The 21226-nt window shown below is 41.4% G+C and overlaps 2 protein-coding genes across 5 annotated transcripts; both read left to right on the top strand.

Annotated features, from left to right (window-relative positions):
- The first annotated feature begins 959 nt into the window (after window positions 1-959).
- On the top strand, window positions 960-9647 carry dab2 (DAB adaptor protein 2). 4 transcript variants are annotated; one of them, XM_056267420.1, is made up of 14 exons: window positions 960-1159; window positions 1312-1451; window positions 1823-1921; window positions 2044-2175; window positions 4314-4394; window positions 4691-4717; window positions 5482-5532; window positions 5654-5716; window positions 6257-6892; window positions 7736-7868; window positions 8231-8869; window positions 8967-9139; window positions 9296-9388; window positions 9537-9647. In XM_056267420.1, the coding sequence occupies exons 1-13, from the start codon at window positions 1027-1029 to the stop codon at window positions 9368-9370; spliced, it is 2382 nt and encodes a 793-aa protein (XP_056123395.1). In that variant the 5' UTR covers window positions 960-1026; the 3' UTR covers window positions 9371-9388; window positions 9537-9647. The 4 variants fall into 4 exon arrangements, with proteins under 4 accessions (XP_056123395.1, XP_056123394.1, XP_056123397.1 ...); XM_056267419.1 differs by having other exon boundaries at window positions 4691-4723; XM_056267422.1 differs by lacking the exon at window positions 6257-6892.
- Window positions 9648-10420: 773 nt separating this feature from the next.
- hspb15 (heat shock protein, alpha-crystallin-related, b15) lies at window positions 10421-11567 on the top strand. Its single transcript, XM_056267423.1, has 3 exons — window positions 10421-10914; window positions 11068-11131; window positions 11360-11567. Exons 1-3 carry the CDS (start codon window positions 10548-10550, stop codon window positions 11511-11513), a joined length of 585 nt encoding a protein of 194 aa, XP_056123398.1. The 5' UTR covers window positions 10421-10547; the 3' UTR covers window positions 11514-11567.
- Window positions 11568-21226: the final 9659 nt, after the last annotated feature.

The raw sequence follows: 21226 nt of genomic DNA, 5'->3' as shown, positions 1-21226 counted from the left end.
GGGCTGATGAGCTGCTGGAAAAGGATTAACCGATTTAATTACTCAACCTTTGGTCTGCCCACCTTTGCTCTCTTGCTTTCTTTTTCCTCTTTCTGCTGAAAAATACACAGCTAAACATTATTGGCTGCTCATAAGGTATGTCTTTCAGAACATTTGATCATCTTTTATCTTTCCTTTGTTGAACGAGACACTTTCACTTTAACTGATTGATATCTGTGGAGCTGTTTATCCATCTGTTGGGGGATCTTGTATGAGTGTGACTACATCTTATGGTTGAGATGAACAGCCTTTCCTTTAGTCTCTGAAATTAGTTCATGATGATTACTTCATTATCCATTTTGTTTCTAAAGGTTGCATATTTTGGTTTGTTGATTTGAAAGTACTTTATTGGTCCCATGTTTAAATCATGGAATTTGTAAAAAATGTGGAGATTGGGCATAGAAATGAAGTGAGGGATTACTTTGTGAATTTGTTTTCTTGGTGCCAATTTCCTATAAATCCTTTATTTCAGGAATGGAAAACTTATTTGGCACTTCCCCCCCCCCCCCCCCCCCCCCCCCCTTTTTTTTTTTGTCTACTAAGCAGGAAGTGTTTTTTTTTTGCTTATGCCGTTTCCTCTCCTTCCTCTGTCTTTCTGTCACTAATAGAATCTGTGGCCCAAGTTAAATTAGTTGGCAGAGTTTTACGTTTCTTGATGTGTATGTGATGCCTTCTGAATTAAAACGATTTAGTTGCTTGTACATGTACAGACACATGGTTCTTGTTAAATGAAAACTAAGCAAAAAAATCAACTGTTCCTGTGACTGAGCGTCATGAATAAAATAAATACTCGTCACATCACATTTCAATGTTCTCAACGATCAATTTTTTTTTTTTTTTTTTTTTTTCTTGTTCCAGGCGCAGTGCTGAGAATGTGTGCTTGCTGAATATCCTACCTGTGTCTGTCCCCCCCCTTTTTTTTTTTTGCTTCTCGGTCTGGTTTTGTCCCCTCTTTCGCTTCCATTCTCCTGTAACGAAGCACCCATCATGTCGCAACCACCTGATGCTGAGCCAATTACTGTGGTACCAGCAGAACCAGGATCAACCACTGAGCCAACATCTGCAACAACACCCACTGCACCCGTGACCAGAACTTCATTCTGGAGGGAAAGGAGAAAAAGTACAGTCTGGCCGCCTTTCTTTTTAAAAATAAATAAATGCGGTTGATGTTGCCTACACCAAACGCATGCAAATGTGTTTTTCCCTCTCTCTCTTTGTGTGTGTGTTATATATATATATATATATATATATCTCTATCCTGTTCCTCCACAGTCCCAGAGAAGACAGACGAGTTTCTGCTCGCCAGGTTTCAGGGTGATGGAGTGAGATATAAAGCCAAGCTTATTGGCGTGGATGATGTCCCAGAAGCAAGAGGGGATAAAATGTGTCAGGATTCCATGATGAAACTAAAGGTGCATATTCAAGATGGCTTTATTTCTGTTGTTGTGTATGTGTCTCTCTGAAGAGTTCAGATGCAAAAGCCTCTAAGTGCCATCTGAAATTTTCTTCTAGAATGATTATTTTTATCAAGCTTGTATATTTAAATTCAGTAATTTCACTTAAATGGGGCCCTCTCGCACACTCTCTCATATATGTATGAATGAGAGAGAGATCTGAAGTCCTTCAGATCTTACGGTGTATTGTTATGGCTTTATTTTAAACTGATGATATTTAATAGTAGCAGGGTTGGGGGTGCACAGTGTGAAGACAGAATATTATTATATTCTGTTAAAGGTGCAGTTATTGTTGGAAGGAACTGTACTCCGCTTTTGTTTGTGTACAGGGCATGGCAATAGCTGCTCGTTCTCAAGGCAAGCACAAGCAAAGAATATGGGTGAACATCTCTCTAACTGGAATCAAAATTGTTGATGAGAGAACTGGGGTGAGTAGTTTTGTTGATACTTAAGTTGATGTGTGAAATTAATTACTGGCCTTGTCATGTCATAATCTCTATTGACTTTATAACATGCTCTGTCATATCATCTCGCTCTCGCTCTCTCTCAGGTGATTGAGCATGAACATGTGGTGAATAAGATCTCGTTCATTGCTCGTGATGTCACTGATAACCGGGCCTTTGGATATGTTTGCGGGGCAGAGGGGGAGCACCAGTTTTTTGCTGTTAAAACAGCTCAGCAGGTCAGTGTTTGTTCATCAAACACAGAATACACACACACACACACACACACACACACACACACACACACACACACACACACACACACACACACACACACACACACACACACACACACATATATATATATACAGTGGTGTGAATAAGTTATTACCCCCATGCTAAAGTTGCCTAAAAAGAGGAATAAAAAAATCATCTTTTGGAAATTGATCTTAATGCCTTAATTAGAAAAATGAGGAAAAATCCAACCTTTAAGGACACCAATTTTCTTTGTGTATAAATAATGTATCATAAATAAATAAATGTTCTTCCTTAAAATACAGGGTGCATAAGTCAGGCCCCCCCCTATGTTAAATTCCCATAGAGTCAGGCAGATTTTTATTTTTAAAGGCCAGTTATTTCATGGATCCAGGATAATATGCATCCTGATAAAGTTCCCTTGGCCTTTGGAATTAAAATATCCCACATCATCACATTCCCTTCACCATACCTAGAGATTGGCATGGTGTTATTTCAGTTAGCCTAATAGCTGGTTTGATTTGCATTGAAAGATGATCTTATGGAAAGTACCCCATGCCAATCTCTAGGTATGGTGAAGGGAATGTGATGATGTGGGTCTATTTTATTTCCAAATGCCAAGGTAACTTTATCAGGATGCATATTATCCTGGATCCATGAAATAACTGGCCTTTAAAAATAAAAATCTGCCTGACTCTATGGGAATTTAACATAGGGGGGGCCTGACTTATCTGCCCCACAAAGGCTAAGAGCAGTATCAGCAAAAACTCCAAACTGAGAAAAACAGCTTTTTGTGTTTTTCTTACACCAGATATAAGCATCCAATTAAATTTAACAACAAAGGGTACAATTAGATAGATCAAAGGGAGGTGAATATTAAACGTTTCGTTTTTTAACAGTCAGGCAAACTTTGGTAGTTTTATAGGCTATACTGCGCTTTGCCTTTGCATTACTGCGTATACTTACATGGCCATACAATAACATATAGCAGTAAGTGTAGCAAGTGATCATAATCACTTGCTTATATCATAAATCATAAATCACCAAAACCTTTGCACACAGCTGCAGCAGCTGCTTATAGTCGTCAAAAGTACAGTATATGTTAATTATAACCAAACTATTAAAATTATGTGGCATATTATGTAAACCCCCTTTTTTTTTTTTTTTATTGACCGTTTTCTCCATCTTCATTCTTTCTGCTAAGCTGTGACTTTCCATCCCCTTTGGCATTAATCATATTTTTCAAAAAACAAACAAACAAAAAACACGCGTTATTAGATTAATATATTTTAATTGTATCACAAAAGTGCTGTTTTTTTATGGCAATCATTAACGCATTGCTTTTATTTCAGTTTGGGATAGGTCTTCACATGTAATTACAAACAGTTTAAGTTTAATCATTCAGGGAATCAATATATCAATAAATGAAATATGAGCTATATACATACAGTATGCTATAAAACCTGACTCATGCCACACAAAGGCAAACTGCAGTATCATAGTGAAACCAAGGCAGACTGCAAGGCAGACTGCAGTACGGGCAGATACTGCATTCTGCCTTGGTTTCACTCTACTTTTCTATACAATACTGCAACTAAAAATGTAAATTTATATAAGAAATTTATTTGGTAGCCATATTAAATTTTAACAGATTGTAGAGCAGATCCTGCACTTTTTATTTGTGCAAAAAAAATTGTGAAAAATTAAAGATACTGCTCTTAGCCTTTGTAGGGCAGTTATGCACCCTGTATTTTAAGGAAGAACATTTATTTATTTATGATACATTATTCATACATAATTAGAAAAATGAGGAAAAATCCAACCTTTAAGGACACCAATTTTCTTTAAGGCATTAAGATCAATTTCCAAAAGATGATTTTTTTATTCCTCTTTTTAGGCAACTTTAGCATGGGGGTAATAACTTATTCACACCACTGTATATGCTGTGGGTTTGTCTGAACAATGGAAGGCTATGATTGAAACCTGGTGTAAAGAGTCATTATTTTGCCATTCTTTTTGGTGTCACTTACAAAAAAGAGACAATAAAAAGTTACAATGTAGATGGAATGTTCCACAGTGTAAGCAGAGCACTCATGTATTCTGTTGTCAATTCCTCTTTCAGGCTGAGTCTCTGGTCACTGATTTGAAGGATCTGTTTCAACTAATCTTCAATATGAAGAAGAAAGAGGAGGCTGCACTGAAGGTGATGTGAATATAATTGTAATACTTTAAAACGAAAGCATTTACTTTTTTTCTTTCTTTTTTTTTTACTGTTTAAAATGAGGAACGAGTTTGGTATTACTGTACATATTTAATGCAGGAAGATTGTAGGCCTGTCTAGAGATTTGTCTGTTTGTAAGCTAAGCTATTTTGAGTGCTCAAGACTTGAATTTTTTTTCTCTCAGTAGTTTACTGCTTTTCAATGTTTTCATATACATTTTTAACCATTTTTTTCTATTGTTCGATTCATTTTATTGACCGAAACCTTTACTACTGCAGGGTGAAGGAAATGGCACTGTGATTGAGGTGGGTGTAAACCATTTTTGGGCGATATTTTAATGTAATCTTTCATTCATGTCTTAAAGGGTTAGTTCACCCAAAAATAAAAATTCTGTCATTAATTACTGTAAGACCTTCGTTCAACTTCGAACACAAATGAAGATATTTGATGAAATCTGAGAGCTTTCTGTCCCTCCATTGACCGCAACGTCATTGCCACTTTCAAGGCCCAGAAAGGTAGTAAAAACATTGTTAAAATAGTCCATGTAACTACAGTGGTTCAACCTTAATATTATGAAGCGACGAGAATACTTTTTGTGTACCCCCCCCCCCCAAATAACGATATTATTCAACAATCTCTTCTCGTCAGAACGTCGACTCATTATTGGCCGACGCTGGTTAGCATCACACACATGACCCAGAAGCGCTGCACTGTTTACACTACATCAACAGCATAGAAGAATGACGTGGAAGAGATTATTCAACAATGTCGTTATTTTTTGGGGGGGACGACAAAATAGTATTCTTGTTGCTTCATAATATTAAGTTTGAACCACTGTAGTTACATGGACTATTTTAACAATGTTTCTACTACCTTTCTGGGCCTTGAAAGTTGCAATGACGTTGCTGTCAATGGAGGGACCGAAAGCTCTCCGATTTCATCAAAAATATCTTCATTTGTGTTCGAAGATGAACGAAGGTCTTACGGGTTTGGAACGACATGAGGGTGAGTAATTAATGACAGAAATGTCATTTTTGGGTGAACTAACCCTTTAATGTTTGGTCATCAGAATGGTGGTGATGCTTTACTCACCCTGGATGGCCAAGAAAATGCTGTAAAAGTAAGTGCTTTCATACAAAATGGCAATTTCATACTAATTGGGGGGAGAAAAAAACCCTCCAAATGGACCTTGGAATCCTCAGAAAATAACCTAGAGGTATCATGTTTTGTGTTATTCTCAGACCGTAGAGCAGATGGACCTGTTTGGCAATATGTCCACTCCACCTGACATTCACTCTCCTACGGTAATGACCCTACAGTATACATTTGGCAGTGGTTCTGCTGTTGACATGTTTTAAGTGGTTTATTAAATAATTCCTTTTAGAAATATACCCAGACTTTAGAATGAGCAAAGAGTTTGCCTCGCATGTGGCTAGATTTCTTGTCTTATATTTCTTCCCTAGATATAATTTTCTGTCCTTTTGGGTTCTTAACATACTAAAGTATTTGCCAGTATCTTCTGTTAACATCTACCAAAGTCATCCATGATCAGCCCTCTTTTCTCATTTAAAGGCCTCAAGCATTTGCTTTTTCATGACCAAATTCTTTTACTGCTAAAAATGCTTTTGGGTAAGTCCCATTGGCCAGTAGATGGCACCCAAAACCATTAAATGGGAAAAGAGCACTTCAATTACTGGTGTTTAAGATGCTTCCTATGGAAACTTTCATGTTATATGCTATAACTGCCTTACTATTTTCTTTCAGTATGTTTCATAGTCTACCTCACATTATTATTATTATTATTATTATTATTATTATTTTTTTTTTTTCCCTTCTAAAACCAGCCTGAGAGTGTTCTTCTGCTTGACTTTGCTGTTGTGATTGATGGCAAACAAGAAAATCCTTTCATCTGCTACCCATCTCCTCTCTGCAATAAATCAGACGACAAACCGGTTTCATTCACATCAGATCTTTTCCCAACTCCTAGTTCCGATCCCTTCAGTGATGATCCCTTTTCTCCCTTGAATGATTTCACACAATCAGATTCCATGTTTTCTTCCAATAACAAGTCAGATCTTTCTAGTTTCCTCTTAAATGGGCCAGACTTGCAGCAAAGCCTGAGTAAAGACTCCACTTCACACAGTCAGCAGTTTAATGGACTGTCCGGTGCCCAGTTGTCCCATGAAAGTCCAAATGCTCAATTAAAGCAGCTTCCTTTAAGCGATCTGAACAGTGACAGCAATTCCCTCTTTAGCCAGAATCCTTTTTTGAGTACCTCAATGAAAAACCCGTCTATCTTAAACGGGGTATCCAAATCAGGTCCTCCTGTCCTCCAAACTCCTCTCTTGTGTAATGAATCCAGTAAATCAGTGGCATTGTTTCAAACCATCACGCCACCTTCTGTTCAAAATGGAGGCTTGATGGTCCTTTGCCCCCCACCCCAAAGTTCGAGGTCTGGATGCATGCGGAGGAGAGGGAAGGTGAACTTGTGGCAAGAGAAACCCCCCTACAAAGCTCTCTGTCTGTATTACTTCACATACCATTGATGAGAGGGACTATAAGGACTGTGCTGTATAATTCAATTTAATCAATATTTTAAAATAATAAAAAAGTGTGCATCTTGTACTTGAATGTAAAGATGTTCACATTGTCTAAATGCTTTGAGGCTTGAGAAGAAATGGATGTTTAAATGATTATGACTTTAAAAGTCCTTGTAGTCAGTCTCATACAACTCACTCACACTGATAGTTGGATTTATGGTTTAGGGGGAGGTTTTTTTTTTGGGCACGTTGGAAAAATTGGATGGAAACTGTCACATTATTAACTTGTGTTGAGGGACATGGCATTGTTGTCCATGTACTGTGTGTCTTAAATTGATTATATACTTTTTGATGAAGGAAAGCTACCAAGTTTTATGCTAATAGACTGGTCCTTTTTCTCTACTCAAAGAAGCTAGATGCATCCATACAAAATGGTTAATTTTAAAGTTGTTTTTTTTAAAACATAACTTCATTGTGGATGTACACAACAATGTCATGGGAATCCCTGAAAGCAATACTATGACTAACTGCGTGCTTTGTGCCTCAGTTTAATTGTGCAGGGAGAATTTATTCAAGTAAACTATCTACATATATACTGTGTATGTGTATCAAACTTAGCTGAATTATTATTTTTTTTTTTGGACTACTTTGGTGATAAATTGGGCTCTTTCTCAGTGGCAGCATTATTCCACATCTCTTTTTTTTTTCATGTCATTTGGCACTGTAATTTTGCTTAATTGCAGAGTACTAAAAATTATTTTAAACAACTTTGTGCCTCCACAGTCACCTGGAAATGACATGTTTGGAGCTGAACTCTTTGCTCCACCAACCCAGGAGTCCCAGTCCTCGAATCAGAATTCATCCATTCCAGCGGACTTATTCAACACAACACCTTCCTCCACCATCAATGCTCTTGGTATAATGTGTGCTTCACTAGTATAACTGAATTGGCTGATCTCATCATTACATTTGTTTTTTACTTCAGTTTTATTTTTTCCCTGTATGAAGACCTATTTATACTGTGTGAGGGGAAAACTATCAAGTGTGGTATCATGAAGACAATGTTTTAAAAAAAAAAACCCTCAATCTGCATTTATAGTGTAAATTACTATACAGTACGTGTCATTGTAAGATCATCTTTTTTATTTTCTCTTCGAACGCCCCCTGGGGTCTGCTGACTGTTAATTGAGTTTTTTTGCATGCCATTGAGCATGATTTAGTTAAAATATTTTGATGTTGATTTGTATTTTGTTTTTGCTTTTTGGTTTTTCTCTGTAGGTTCATTGTCTCTGGGCCCTACTTCTGTCACTCAAACTCCTGGGACAGCCCCATCTCCATGGGGTCAAACACCCACAATGTTTCCTCAGAGCGGTTTTCCTCAAGTAACCATTCCGGGACAACCAAATCCTTTTCCTCAACCATCTGCTTTTGGAGGCCTGCCTGGACCTGCATGGGGGCAGCAAGGAGCTTTGTCTTTTGGTCCATCAGCTGCCTCACAATCCTGGGGTCAACCGGGAATCGCAGCACCTGTTGGGGCCTGGCCCACTGCTGGTCCTGTGGCCAGTCCTTTCCAAGCAAACCAATTTGCTCCCATGATGCCTCCTAATGCAATAATGGGTATGCAGCAGGGTGCAGTTGTTCCACCTCGCCCTCCACCACGTCCTCCGGTGAAAGAAGAACCCCCAGTGGTCAAAAGTGCCTTTACAGCTTTGGACCCCCTTGGGGAGAAAGAGAAGAAGACTGGAAAAGACATGTTCAAAAATTTCCAGATGGTTAAGCCCCAGAAAGCAGAACAAGAACCTGGTCCAAACACCAATGGCTCATTTGACCAGTACTTTTCCAGTAAGGTTGGCCTGGCTCAGGAGGTGGCAGATCATGATGACTTTGACATAAACCAAATCTCCGTGAACTCAAATGGTACTCATTTAATTATCAGCTGCTACTTGTGATTTTAAGACATGCAGCATAGTGATTTTGATAGTTTGATCATTACAATTCCCCATCTTGTGTCCAGGGACTTCCAAACTTGCTCCTCAGCAGTCCCCTGCAACTGTTGCTAGTCTGACCCCGGTCCCAGCCGCAGGGCTTTTGGATGCTGCTTTCACTCCTAATCTAGTCCCTGCAGGCTCAAACCTTTTTGATGACACTTTTGGAACTAACCCTTTTGGAGCACCACCTATGAATACAGTATGTGCAGGTTTTTTAAGTTTATAATGTTAAAAACACTGACACTGTGACCATGTGTTTATACTGTTTTTGGGATTCCAATTTATCCCAATTTATATTGTGTATGAGTTTCGTTGTCATATGTATATATATTTTTTTTTTAATTTTTTTTCACAGAGCACTCCAGCCACTCAGACTGCTGCTCTTGCAGATGCTTTTGGGGACCCGTTTGGGGGAAATCCTTTTGCCTGAGAGACTTTAGCACTGCTGGTACAGAACTATAAATATTTCTTAATGTTTGGCTATACATGGATCCCATTTCTTAGAGATTTCAAATGGCATATTATGCCAATGCATTGCAAGGCTTTGTTTTATTAACATAAATGCACTGAAATAATTAGCTGTTCATCTATTTCAGTACACTCCCACTGATCCAGTGCTGCTGAGCCAGAGAATCACACGCACTGTAGAGTTGCTATCAGCATTCTACTACAATGAAAAGAAATGTGCTGATGAAAACCATTTTTCTTGTATTCTGTTTGCATTCCCACTGTATATCTGTTGTAGCCTTTCTTTCTGTGCCTTTCTAACTGAACACAGATCAGCCCTTTGTCTTCCAGCCCATTCAGATCAACCAATTTCAAGTCACTTATGAAATAAGATGCACAGTGAAGTAGTTGAAGTAGGGTTCTTCTGTAGAGTGTAATGGAGAAGGGGAAAGAGAATAAAAGATGATCATGTTTGTGTAAATGATTTTTCTCAATGCAATTATCCTGAGCATTTATGACGAAGTTAAATATGCTTAATCCTAATGATTTGTCATTAAAGAAAGTGAATGAATATCTGGCTTTGTTTTGTTTTTCCCCTGTGTTAAAACATTTAAAGTAATCGTTTAGCTTCTTGCTTAGTTTAGCATCAGGTAGTAGAATCTGAGCAATTATCAGTGTTATGTAATGTATCATAGTATATCTGACTCTAAATGTTGTTTACAGGAATTCTCTAGAGCTTTGATAAAGACTGTGTAAGTACATACTATTGTACAACAGCGTCCGTTACCATGGTAAAAGAAAAGCACTAAGATGTGACCAGACTACAGAGGCCATTAATGAAACAACACTATTGCCAGTGTGCCCATTGTCATGTGCCAAGAATTTGCCGTTACCCCTTTAGTTCTATTAATACAGACAGGATGGCATCATTCTGTGTATGTCAGATTGTAACACAGAGGTGAAAGATTTGCCAAGCCTCTTTGTTAACTTTTGGGACTGGATAATTTGGGATGAATGTTTAATAGACAAGAACAGTATAAAAGAAGTGTGTGGCAACTTTCTGTAGATTTTTGCAAGTCTGCATATCAGATTTACTGTTGCTATATCAGAATAAGATATTCAGAGCTCCAAAACAAATGGTTTAGAAATTAAGTTTAAAGATGCCTCGTCCTTTGTTTTACCGTAATGCTTGCTGGGACCCTCTTCAGGAGGGAACACATAAAAACCTTTTCAACCAAAACACCGACCTACCGTGTTTCCTTAAGCCTGATGAGGTTAGCTGGATAGATTCAGCCAGGAAAAGATTAGGGACCTCAACCTGGCCAGGATCTATGGGTTTACCTCTATTCAGCTCTTTGTGCATGGATATTCCTGCTAAATCATGTATTGGACGTGAAGGACGGCATTCTGAATCCGTGTGTGAACAAATGAAAGGACAGCAAAACTGGAAAGTCTGTCTAGATGTTAGTCCATATTCTCCAGAGGATATAAGCATCAAAACCAAGGAGGGATATTTGGAGATAACAGGTAGGATGACCTTGATATGTCTGGCTTTGGTATATTTATAATGCACTGCATATTTATTTTGTTAAAAATAGCACATACAACGACCACATTCTGCAAATCACATTTCATTCAGATGGCATAGGCATGTTCTTTAATATCTGTTTTCATTCATAGGTAATCACGAGGAAAGGCATGATAATCACAAATTGATCTCAAGAAGCTTTACAAGAAAATACAAGTAAGGGAGCTTTTGTTTTATTTATTTTGTTGTTGATTTGTGGTCTCATATTAACTCGTACTGTATTTTAAAATGAAAATAATTACAAAAAAATATTTCTCCAAGCTGAACCTAACTGGAAATTATGCTGTGTTTAATACTGTATTTTTGCATCACATAATTCAGCTTTACATAATGTAGGGCGTTACTCCATCATTATTCATGGCTGGTTTCATTTTCCTTGTGTAGGCTTCCAGCTGACTTAGACCTAAAACTGATCAACTCCATGCTGTCTCCAGATGGTATTCTCTCAGTTGAGGTCCCATTACCTGGCTCTACCAGTCTCCCTGGAGAGATCGTCATCCCTATTCACATGATGGACAAGCAGTTGCCAGCAAAGTAGTAACTTAGTTACTGGTTTATATGCCCAATAAAAGGATTGAATGTGTTTTCCTAACCTTTTGTTTTTGATGGTTAACCAAGCATTTGTAAATTGCAAGAGAATATTTATCCTATTTTGAACCATTACCAAATGACAAACATTACTGTGCAGACAGCTGGCTAAATAATGTTACATTGGTTTAAATTATTTGACCATTATGCAATACATAATTTGTGCTTTATATGAATTTTTCTAAGATTTATTACCAGTAAGTACTGACAGACTGAAGAGAGATCAGACCAGTTCACTCTTTTTCAGGCTGGAATAAAAATGTTTGAATAGGGTTTCATACTGAGGCTGGTGTCATATAATGGCAGGACAATCTGTTTGATTTTGAGAGACCGTTTTACTAAATGTGTAACAAGAAAACAATACAATCATGTAAATATATTTAACAAGAGGACACTGAAATGGTGATCTCTAATGAATAATTAGGTAAGCATAACTCTCAGCATCATGCAGCCGAGTAGAGCTTCATGTCACATCCTATAGATGCTGCTATTTAAAGTCATAGAGTTCACACCGGATTCTGTGTCCTGAACTTCACACAACCACACTGCTTGTGCGGCAGGTGTGGCAGTTATGAAACCCAAAGCCTTCCTTCTTTGGTCCTTCTTGGAGGTGATCAAAAGTACGGAAATAGGTTTCTTCTTACCTCTACAGTTGTACCTTGACTATTTTTGGATGTGTTCCATAGCTTTCATCACATTGGTCAGGAGCAGTAATCAAATGACATGTCTCAGTTACACTATTCATGGTAAAAACAGCAACATGTTCCCAAATGGTCAGTGTTTTGTTCTATTATCTTTGTATGATTCAAATATTTCTCTAACATGAGTTGGCCAGAGGAAGTGTCCTCTGTTACTTATAGAATGGAGTGCCAATTCAGCATCCATAAAATGACTAAATACTTTAAAATATCAATATGTATGTTGCTGACAGACAATCGAGCATTTACCCCATGCTATAAATGTTCAGAAGAGCTCCATTGGCAACATTTACCCTATGATGCATTTTCTTGAGTTTCCTGATTTCTGACTATGAATTTTATTTTGAAATTATTCCACAGAGTTAACTAAAGACTTTAATGTTCATTAGGTTGTAGACAATGTGTAAGAGTGCAAAGAACACACATAATTTATCTCTATCCATATCTGTCAGAATTTAATTGCTTGCTTAAGGCACAAGCAACTTCCTTTTAAGTCATTCCTACAAGTTGTCAAGGGATCAGTATGTGCGCATATAGATTTGACACAATCAAATGTCAATATATGTTAAAAATCAATTAGCGTAAACAGCAAATAAAAACCTATTTATCTATTTCTTGCATCAATAAGTCAATTAAAAGACCAATGAATGCGCCATCAGTTGTATTATACAGTCTGAGCCTATTAAAATGCTTATGATGACTGTTGTTAGAACATGCCAGATTAAATTGTGGGTTGGAACTAAGCCTGTAAATATACACCATATAACACCGCGGCATGTAGAACTGCCACTTGGCACCATCATTTAACTTACTGAGTGCACACATGGTGGACATGCCAAAAATACAGCACTGGGAATCTCCAATTACATTACAAGCCTTAAACTATTCAGGAGGAAGGAGGGTGTTGAAATAGTGAGAATGTCACCGAGCTCCACAGTGGCCACTCTCCACTGTCTGTGGAATGAACGTGTAATGAGCAAATGAAGATTTACGGCTCAATAAATGTTTCATTTGTCAACATCTTCACATTTCAGTGTTACATGCACAACATAAATGTGTGAGCATAAAGGAACAGTTTTGCTCAGGAATACATCTGTTATTCACATTTAGTGTTTTCTGATGTATTGAAGAAGCTTCACCTAGTATACATCAAGAAGAAAAAAAAAAAGATCTTGAATGTTGGTCTTGGAAAATTAATCCTGTTCTTTCCAAAGATTGTTAATAACATTATATAAAGTATGAGGAGACGGATGGTTTCAGGGCAGAAATTCAAATATATTTCATGCAATTCAATATTTTTTCATGATCACCATTGGAAGTAATTAAAACAGTTTTACTTTACAGAATGTTCAATGTAATGCTGTAAAACTTCCATTTTTGTTGCCTTTTAATTTGATTGTTTATCTTGGCTTGTATCTCTTTTAGCCACTTCCCTAACCTACTAAAAGCCATGCATGCTAAGCATGTGCAGGCTCAGTGCTACACTCATTTGCCCTGCTGTAAAAAATCAGGCAAATGTTATGCTAGTGTTGACGTCTGTTTTTGAGTGAATGACTCAAAATATCAAAATATGCTTCAGGTGAATGTTTGAGGTGATATTGCAATATTGTTAATATGTCATATATCACATGTGAAGCATGATTGTCGACACTTTAGACAAACTGAATGTATTTTTCCCTTATATAACAATATATCAAATAAAAAAATATTGCTCAAACATTTTAAGGAAAACATTTCACAAAGTGGTGCAACATTATTAAACAAAGTGAAGTTAGTTCTGAGAAATGGTCTAGATAGCATCATCTGTTTGCAGATGCCACTTGGTTTGAAATAGTTTCTAATGCAATACAATTTATACAAGTGCAACTTACAAGTCCCATAACGTTTTTTTTGGACTGTTATGTGCAGTACATTGTATAGTGCAATACATACATTGTTATATTGATGAATTGTTATATTGATGAATGTAACATGCTTCCAGATTGACAGAGGCTTCTGATGTTTGAACGGTGTGCTTGACTTTTCTAACTTAGTTAGTGTGAAATGTTGCTGTTTGAGCATAAACAACATCTGCAAAGTTACAACGCACAAAGTTCTAAGCAAAGCAAGATATTAGCTTTTAAAGAAATACTTTTTTAAGGACTACAACAAATGACTGCAGGGACTACACGACATTCCTCCCGGGTAAGTGATATCACTAACCCTAAAATGTATGCCACACATCCATTTTCTCACGCAGAGAAAAATCGCGAAGGAAAGAGGACACTGACACCGCGACAGACAAGACAGAGAAGTTTACTTTTTATATGAAACAAACAACTTCTCAGCTCTCAGATTCTGTCAATTTTATTTCGAAATTCAAACAATAAATACCGTTTTGGCGCTTGTAAATGTGACGTGATGTGACAGATCGTTGTAGCGCCTCAGTTCAAGCGGCACGTGAACCAATCATCTAGTAAATAAACACGAATGAAGGGTTCAAAGAGACAGTACAACTTGCCGAAATGTATATGCCCCATGCATAATTTCGATCAATCAGTGTTTTTCAACCGCTGAAAGAGGTCAATAAAACAGCTGGAGAACATAAAGTTACATTTAGCCTACCCCAGGAAAGTAATTTAATGACCATATAGCACGTTGGCTAGAAGAATTAGCTATAGAGAGTAGCTATTTTGCTTATTATGTCCACTATTGTATTTTTACTTAGGCTATATCATTAACAGGGTTCTCAAGTCTCACGCATTGGCCGTGAGACACACGCAATTCAACCAGTTCACACGCTCACACGCCACACCATGTATTTCTCACGCTGAAAAGGCAATGCCAACCAAGTTGTCCTGCAAGCTTTATATAACGTTGTATACGAGGCGCAGGCACACAAAGTGAAGTTTCCTGCCGCCAGCGCGTCCGTATCTCGGCCAGATTGCGTTCGTTACTAGGCAACATAGATGCGCGAACACACGGAAGTTGACGGAACATTCTCGGTCATCGCGCGAACGCATAGATGGCGCGAACGTATACGCACACACATACTCGGCCACCGTACGTTCGTTAGGTAACCAACAATATCGTGCGAACACACGTCGTGATCATAGGTCGTGATGGAGAAGGTAAGTTGGAAGAAAGCTCGTCTAAAATTTTTAGGCTAGAACATTTAATCAATCGTAAACATTATTATTGATGCAGTCAAAAACTCTACAACTACTTTGCAACCAAGCCAGAAGCTTTTGCTAAGGTAAATGTTAGTGGGTATGGGAAGGAATGAAGTTTATTGAAGAATTGAATTTCATGTCCCGTTCAGTCTCGGTTGGAGGAGTGGTATCTCGGGGCGGGCCGCACTGGTTCTCAGCTCGCCGCCCCAGTGCCTTTCTTTCCCGAAGTGCATGGAGAGCTTACCAGGTTGTGGATGGCACCTTTCTCTGCCAGAAACTGCCTGGATAGCTTTTCCCCCTCACTACCTTTGATGGAGGAGCGGTGAAGGGTTGCAAGGTTATCCCTCCAGTGGAGCGGTCTGTCGCGACACAGGTGCACCTGTGTCCGGCGGCCGCTGCCTTTTGGGGGGATCCTCATCTCCCCCCTATGACCTGTGAGTTCTCGTCTGTTCCGACGGGCAGAGCTTACAAAGCCTGTGGGCAAAGCCTGTGGGCAAGGGTAGCCCAGACCGTGTGCTCATAGGTGAGCATCGCACTGCATCCAACCTCGCCCTCCGGGCACGAGTGTCGTGGCGGTTAGTGGTCCATGAGCGCCATCGTTGGCTCAGCCTGGTTGATATGGCGGATGCGGACAAGGTTCAGTTCCTGGTCTCCCCAATTTCCCAGGTTGGGCTGGTCGGCGACACGGCGGAGAACTACGTCCAACAGTTCTCTGCTGCCCAAGCGCAGATGGAGGCCATCCGGCACATCCTGCCCCGGCGGCCCGCTGCTGCCTCCACCCCGCTGCCGGTGGCAGTTCCTCCACCTGCTCGTCGCCGAGGGCGTTCCCCTGCCGCTGCTCCCACTGGGCCTCCGCAGCCTCCAGCCAGGCCTCAGCATGAAGGCGGCCGCAGTAGGGATGCCCAGCCCGCTCCAGGGGCTGCCAAGCCAGGTGGCAAGCCACAGCAAAAGCATTCCGAAGCGGGCCGCTCAGGGATGGAGGAGGATGCTCTGGGAGTTGGTCACCGATCCACTCCCTCCCCCCGGGTGAGGGCCGGGTGGAGTCTTTGTTTGTGTGTGTGTCTGTTCCTCCACTGCTCCCAAAAGAAGCGAAGCAAGCGGTACCCACATTCCAAAGAAAGAGCAAATTCCTCTGTTCCTGGGTCCCAAGAGGGCGAGTCTGGCGGTGTGCGACCCTGTAAGCCTTGCACCCCTCAGCCCCCTCTTGTTCGCCAGCACGGCAGCTGGGTGCGGTTCGAGGACCCGGTCATCCGCCTTCTCACGCATCCCTGGCCATCTCATGGAGACAGGTAAGTGTCGTACACCACACTCAGACCCTGCTTCGGGCCGTCCCCGGGCCTTCCAAGCCAGATCCCTGTCCTCCACCTCGCTGCCCCACTTCGGGTACGTCTGTGGTTCCCTGGCCCCTGGCACGGTGTGTGTAAGCCTGAATATGCTTCCTACCGCTCCAGCTGGCCCCGAAACTACCAGCAGACTCGGCTTGCGATTCATTTTGCTTGGCTTCGCCCTGGCTCAGTGATATTCATCATACTTAGGTTTTGAGCTGAGATGCTCCTAAGATTAGTGATATTTATCACACCTACGTGTTGAGCGCCGCTCCTGTCCTGTGTGCGCACATCGCATTCCTACTGGCGAAGGACGCGAGGTAGCCTCTGCTCCAGCTGATATGAAGACCGGTTTCTATAAACCCGTACTTCATTGTACCCTAGATATGTGGTGGGTTATGGCAATCTTGGACCTGTGTCAATTGAAACGGGCCCTTTTTCGAAAGCCTCCGTTCAATTACTACACAGAAATGCTTTTTCAAATGCTCCGTCCCCAAGGTTGGCCTGCAGCGTTCGACCTGAAGGACAGTACTTCAGATCTCTATCCTTCCGCTCCACAGACCATTCTGTGTTCTGGCGGCGAGGGTATGAAGTATCAGTACAAGTCCTACCCTTCGAGTGCTCCATAGCCAGTTGGGTCTTCAGGTCAACTGGGAGAGAGTAATCTCGCCCACGGGCTGAGTATCTCTTTTTCAGTTCAGGAGAAGGACTCGGTCCAACACATCTCTTCAAGAAAAGTGTGTTAGGCTAGTGCTAGAAGTGAGAAAGGGTCCCACTGAAAAAAAATTCAGAGGCTCCTGGGGCATATGGCAGATGCAGCCCCTTGGATTCCTCCACATGAAGCAACGCTTGGATTCCTCCATACGCTTGGATTCCTCCACACGCTTCAGCACTAGTTTTATGATCGAGTCCCGAGGTGACCGTGGCAGAGCGGCACGCCCTGTGTGATAAAAGATCAACCCGGCCTGCCCCCAAACTCTCAGCCCGTGTTCAGACCTTCAGGTCCACTAACACCGACTGAGGGGCCATGAACAAAGGGCATGCTTTAACGGAGGCCAGGGCGACCTCCGACTGCATTGGTATTCGTTACGTCGAGTTGGCAGTTCACCTCGCTTTGAGCCACCGCTGCTCAGCGAGCTGGTACTGGTCTGAAAAGACAACATCGCGACCGTTGCGCTAAGCTTCCCTCGCATGTCACAACTCGCCCGTCACCTCCTCCTTGGAGTCAGAAGCTTCTGAGGTCGCTTCATTCCACTATAAAATTCCTCCTGCCTTCTCAATCGTGTCGCCAAGGAGCCTCACGACAGCTATGGCCAGGGAGAGTGGAGACTCCAATCCTCTTGCGGTCCAGCTGGGCAGGGACCACTTCGGGGCCACACACGTTACATCTGTTACCCCTCTGGACTCGTCCCTCTGCCAGATGTGTTTCTGTCTGAGTGGACATCCCTTGGATAGACACTGGCTCTCAGCTGACTGGGCGGGGAGGTTCAGGTCGCTATCACAAGGATATGTGGTAGTGACCATCACTTCTGCAAGCACCCCCTTAAGATAAGGCATTGTGCTTCGCTACTTAGAAGTGGAACCTATTCGTTGATTGAGTCTTCTCTCCGTGAGGAGATCCTGAGAGCGTTCGGTCATTTCAGTGCTCTCTTTCCTGCAAGTTGGTTTGGAGTAGGCTGTTCTTTCACCCTCAATATGATACAAACATCATATGCAGAAGTATGGGAAGCACGTCCTGATCGTCAGGTTCCTGAGGGAGCAAGGGTCATCCCTGTGGCCCTCTTTATCCTCTTGGGCCTATCTCTGGTGATAATACATAGACCGCCCCTGAGCCACTGCAGGCAGTGAGTTAAAAATTCTGTTTTTAAACTGTTCTCCTGCCCGCATGGTCTCTACTAGAGGGTAGGGACTTGCTCGCTTACAGTCAACGACTTGTGCCTGGAATTCAGGCCGGCTATCTCTCATGAGCTGAGACCCCGGCCTTGATATGTGCCCAAGGTTCCTACCTCTCCCTTAAACCTACCTCTCCCCAGCCTGGAGGAGGCAGACCCAGCCCTGGCTTTCTCTGTCCGTCCGCTTTATTGCGGTTTTACGTGCACAGAACGCAAGCCTTAGGACCTCAGACCAGCTCTTATCTGTTAAGGAAATCAGCAGAGAGGGAAGGCTGTTTCCAAGCGAGGTTGGCCCACTGAAAGTGGCTACCTTCATCTTGCTGAATTTCCCGAGAAGCACATGTCCACTTATGTGGTGAGCTCCTCTTAAATGAGTGTGTGCTCCCGCTTAGACGTTGACACAGAGTGCTTTGCTGACAGATATTCTAGAGTTGAGGGCTGGGCGACACCTTAGTCGAACCGCTGCTTCCCGTGGGCTCCCTTCACATGAAGCCAGTTTCACTGTAAGCCCGGTTCGTTGTGTCGGCTTGCTGCGCCATTCCCCTCCTATGGACTGGATACGTGCGCAATTCTTGCTCCAGTTGAGTTCCCCTTTTTAGCCGAACCCTGTCGAGTCCCTCCATACCCTTCGGCAACGGACATGGCGGAATGTCCGAAGCCAGGCCTATCACTCATATGCACTGGTGGAACCTGTGTTAGGCTGGGTCCATATGCTGTGATCCCTACGGTGATCCCATATGTGTATTCTTCAACGGTACGGCTCCCTGCGGTGAGCCCGTGTCTTCCCTTGGCAGAGCCTGCTCTGCCGTCACTGTTCGGTTGAGTCTCCCCTGTCTTAAGCTGGAGCCACCCCAGTGACATTCCATATGTTGTACTGCCCGGTCATCCGCCCAGTTCATATGTGTTTTCTCCACATGTTACCTCCCTTCGGGCAGGATGTGGCTTCCGCAGCGTCCCTTCCTTCCATGTTCAGGGAACGCTTTCCCAGTGGTCCTGTAGGAACAGCAGTGACTTCCCTGGCCTAAGCCCTGTCCCTTCCCCACCTTAATTGCGGGGGAATCTGGAGGCTTTTGTCTAGGCACTGGAAGGTGGCAGCAGTAGATGGCGTTTTAATTGGGATCCCAATCAGTCGACACGTCGACTACGTCGAACGTGAGCGACTGAAAGGGAACGTCTCGGTTACGTATGTAACCCTCGTTCCCTGAAGGAGTGAACGGAGACGTAGTCCCGTCGCCACTATTGCTGGACCACCGCTGACCCTGAGTTACGCTCAGCTCCTCAGCGAAAAACAACTAGTGCGTGCATCCACTTCCGTATTTATACCCGCGCCGCGGGGGCAGAGTGTGTAATGCATTTCACGCATGCCAATTACATTGGCTCGTTTTAATAGTACTAGAAGATGACAGGCTCTCCAAGCGTGATCCCAATCAGTCGACACATCGACTACGTCTCCGTTCCCTCCTTCAGGGAACGAGGGTTACATACGTAACTGAGATGATTTTATAATTTCAGTTTTGTCTCTAAAAAAGCTTTGAGTGTCTTTATTTTGTATTGTATTTAGTCTTGTTAAATTTGTTTTGGACTCCCCATTCATTTCTCCCCATTCATTTCATTCAAATCAGTTTGTATTTTGTGTATCAGTTATTTTTAATTATTTTTGTTTGATCATGGTTTTGCAAATCTTGTGTATTGATTCTGTTGATTATTGTGTATTGTAATTGAGTTTTCCTATTAATGTGAAATTGGGTTATCATTTGAATTTAGTTAATTTGATTTAGCTTTTCTTTCTCTGTCTCAATTTGAGTCTTGAGTTTATTGTTTTCGTTTGAATTGATTTATTTTGTTTGATAATATTGTAAAACATTTTGTTTTGTAGACTTTTTGGGTTTAGTTTTATTCATGTTGTAGTTCACTTTGAGTTAAAGTGTGTTGTGTAATTAGTACAGTATATTGTATTAACTTGTGTGTGTGTGTGTTGAGTTATTTTTTCGTATAGGAGCTGCAGGCCTTATTGACCAGGGTGACCATTCCTCTGTAGATGGTGTTGGTGTTTCTTCATTGTGTGCTGTGGTCTGTGGCGTGCACTGGGGTTCTTTAATTGGTATGTGAGTGTGCTGTGCAGATTTGGAGATCCCTTATTATTGGAGCATTTTCCCTGTAATTTGGCCGCAGCTCCATGACATCTGAGTGACTTGATTTATGTAAGTCTGTATTAAAGTTGATGTGTGAGGTTTTGTCTAATCTAAACTTTTATGGTTTGTATGCTATTATAATAAAACTTTTGTATTATTTGACTGACACCTGTGTCTCCACGTTTTGCTTGCCACTGGGTAGGGATCCTGTGTAAAGCCTTATGGTTAGATTCCTATTTCTTATGGGGGATGGGGGATGGGGGATGGGGGGCATATGAGGTTGCCCATGTATAGATTCTGCTTAGTGTGCATGATCAACTTCTATAAAAGCCAAGAGGGTAGACCAGAAGAGATGCAGAGACCTCAGAAGTTCCATCAAGTGGTAAGAGCCTAAGCTGACTGTGACTGAAAGGAATTTAACATCATCACTTATGTGTCTGTACTCAAAGTAATTGTGTTTTTAT

The sequence above is a fragment of the Rhinichthys klamathensis genome, unplaced genomic scaffold (genome assembly GCF_029890125.1).
Source record: "Rhinichthys klamathensis goyatoka isolate OS25496 unplaced genomic scaffold, OSU_Roscu_1.1 h1tg000259l_1, whole genome shotgun sequence".
NCBI lineage: Eukaryota > Metazoa > Chordata > Actinopteri > Cypriniformes > Leuciscidae > Rhinichthys > Rhinichthys klamathensis.
The sequence above is the reverse complement of the archived record's forward strand: the minus strand, read 5'-3'. Positions and strand labels throughout refer to the sequence as shown.

Coding starts and splice junctions, on each gene's coding strand:
- dab2 (XM_056267419.1), top strand. CDS start 1,027: ATGTCGCAACCACCTGATGCTGAGCCAATTACTGTGGTACCAGCAGAA. Junction 1,922..2,043: donor TTGTTGATGAGAGAACTGGG/GTGAGTAGTTTT, acceptor GCTCTCTCTCAG/GTGATTGAGCATGAACATGT. Junction 5,533..5,653: donor GCCAAGAAAATGCTGTAAAA/GTAAGTGCTTTC, acceptor TGTTATTCTCAG/ACCGTAGAGCAGATGGACCT.
- hspb15 (XM_056267423.1), top strand. CDS start 10,548: ATGCCTCGTCCTTTGTTTTACCGTAATGCTTGCTGGGACCCTCTTCAG. Junction 10,915..11,067: donor GGGATATTTGGAGATAACAG/GTAGGATGACCT, acceptor TTTCATTCATAG/GTAATCACGAGGAAAGGCAT. Junction 11,132..11,359: donor AGCTTTACAAGAAAATACAA/GTAAGGGAGCTT, acceptor TTCCTTGTGTAG/GCTTCCAGCTGACTTAGACC.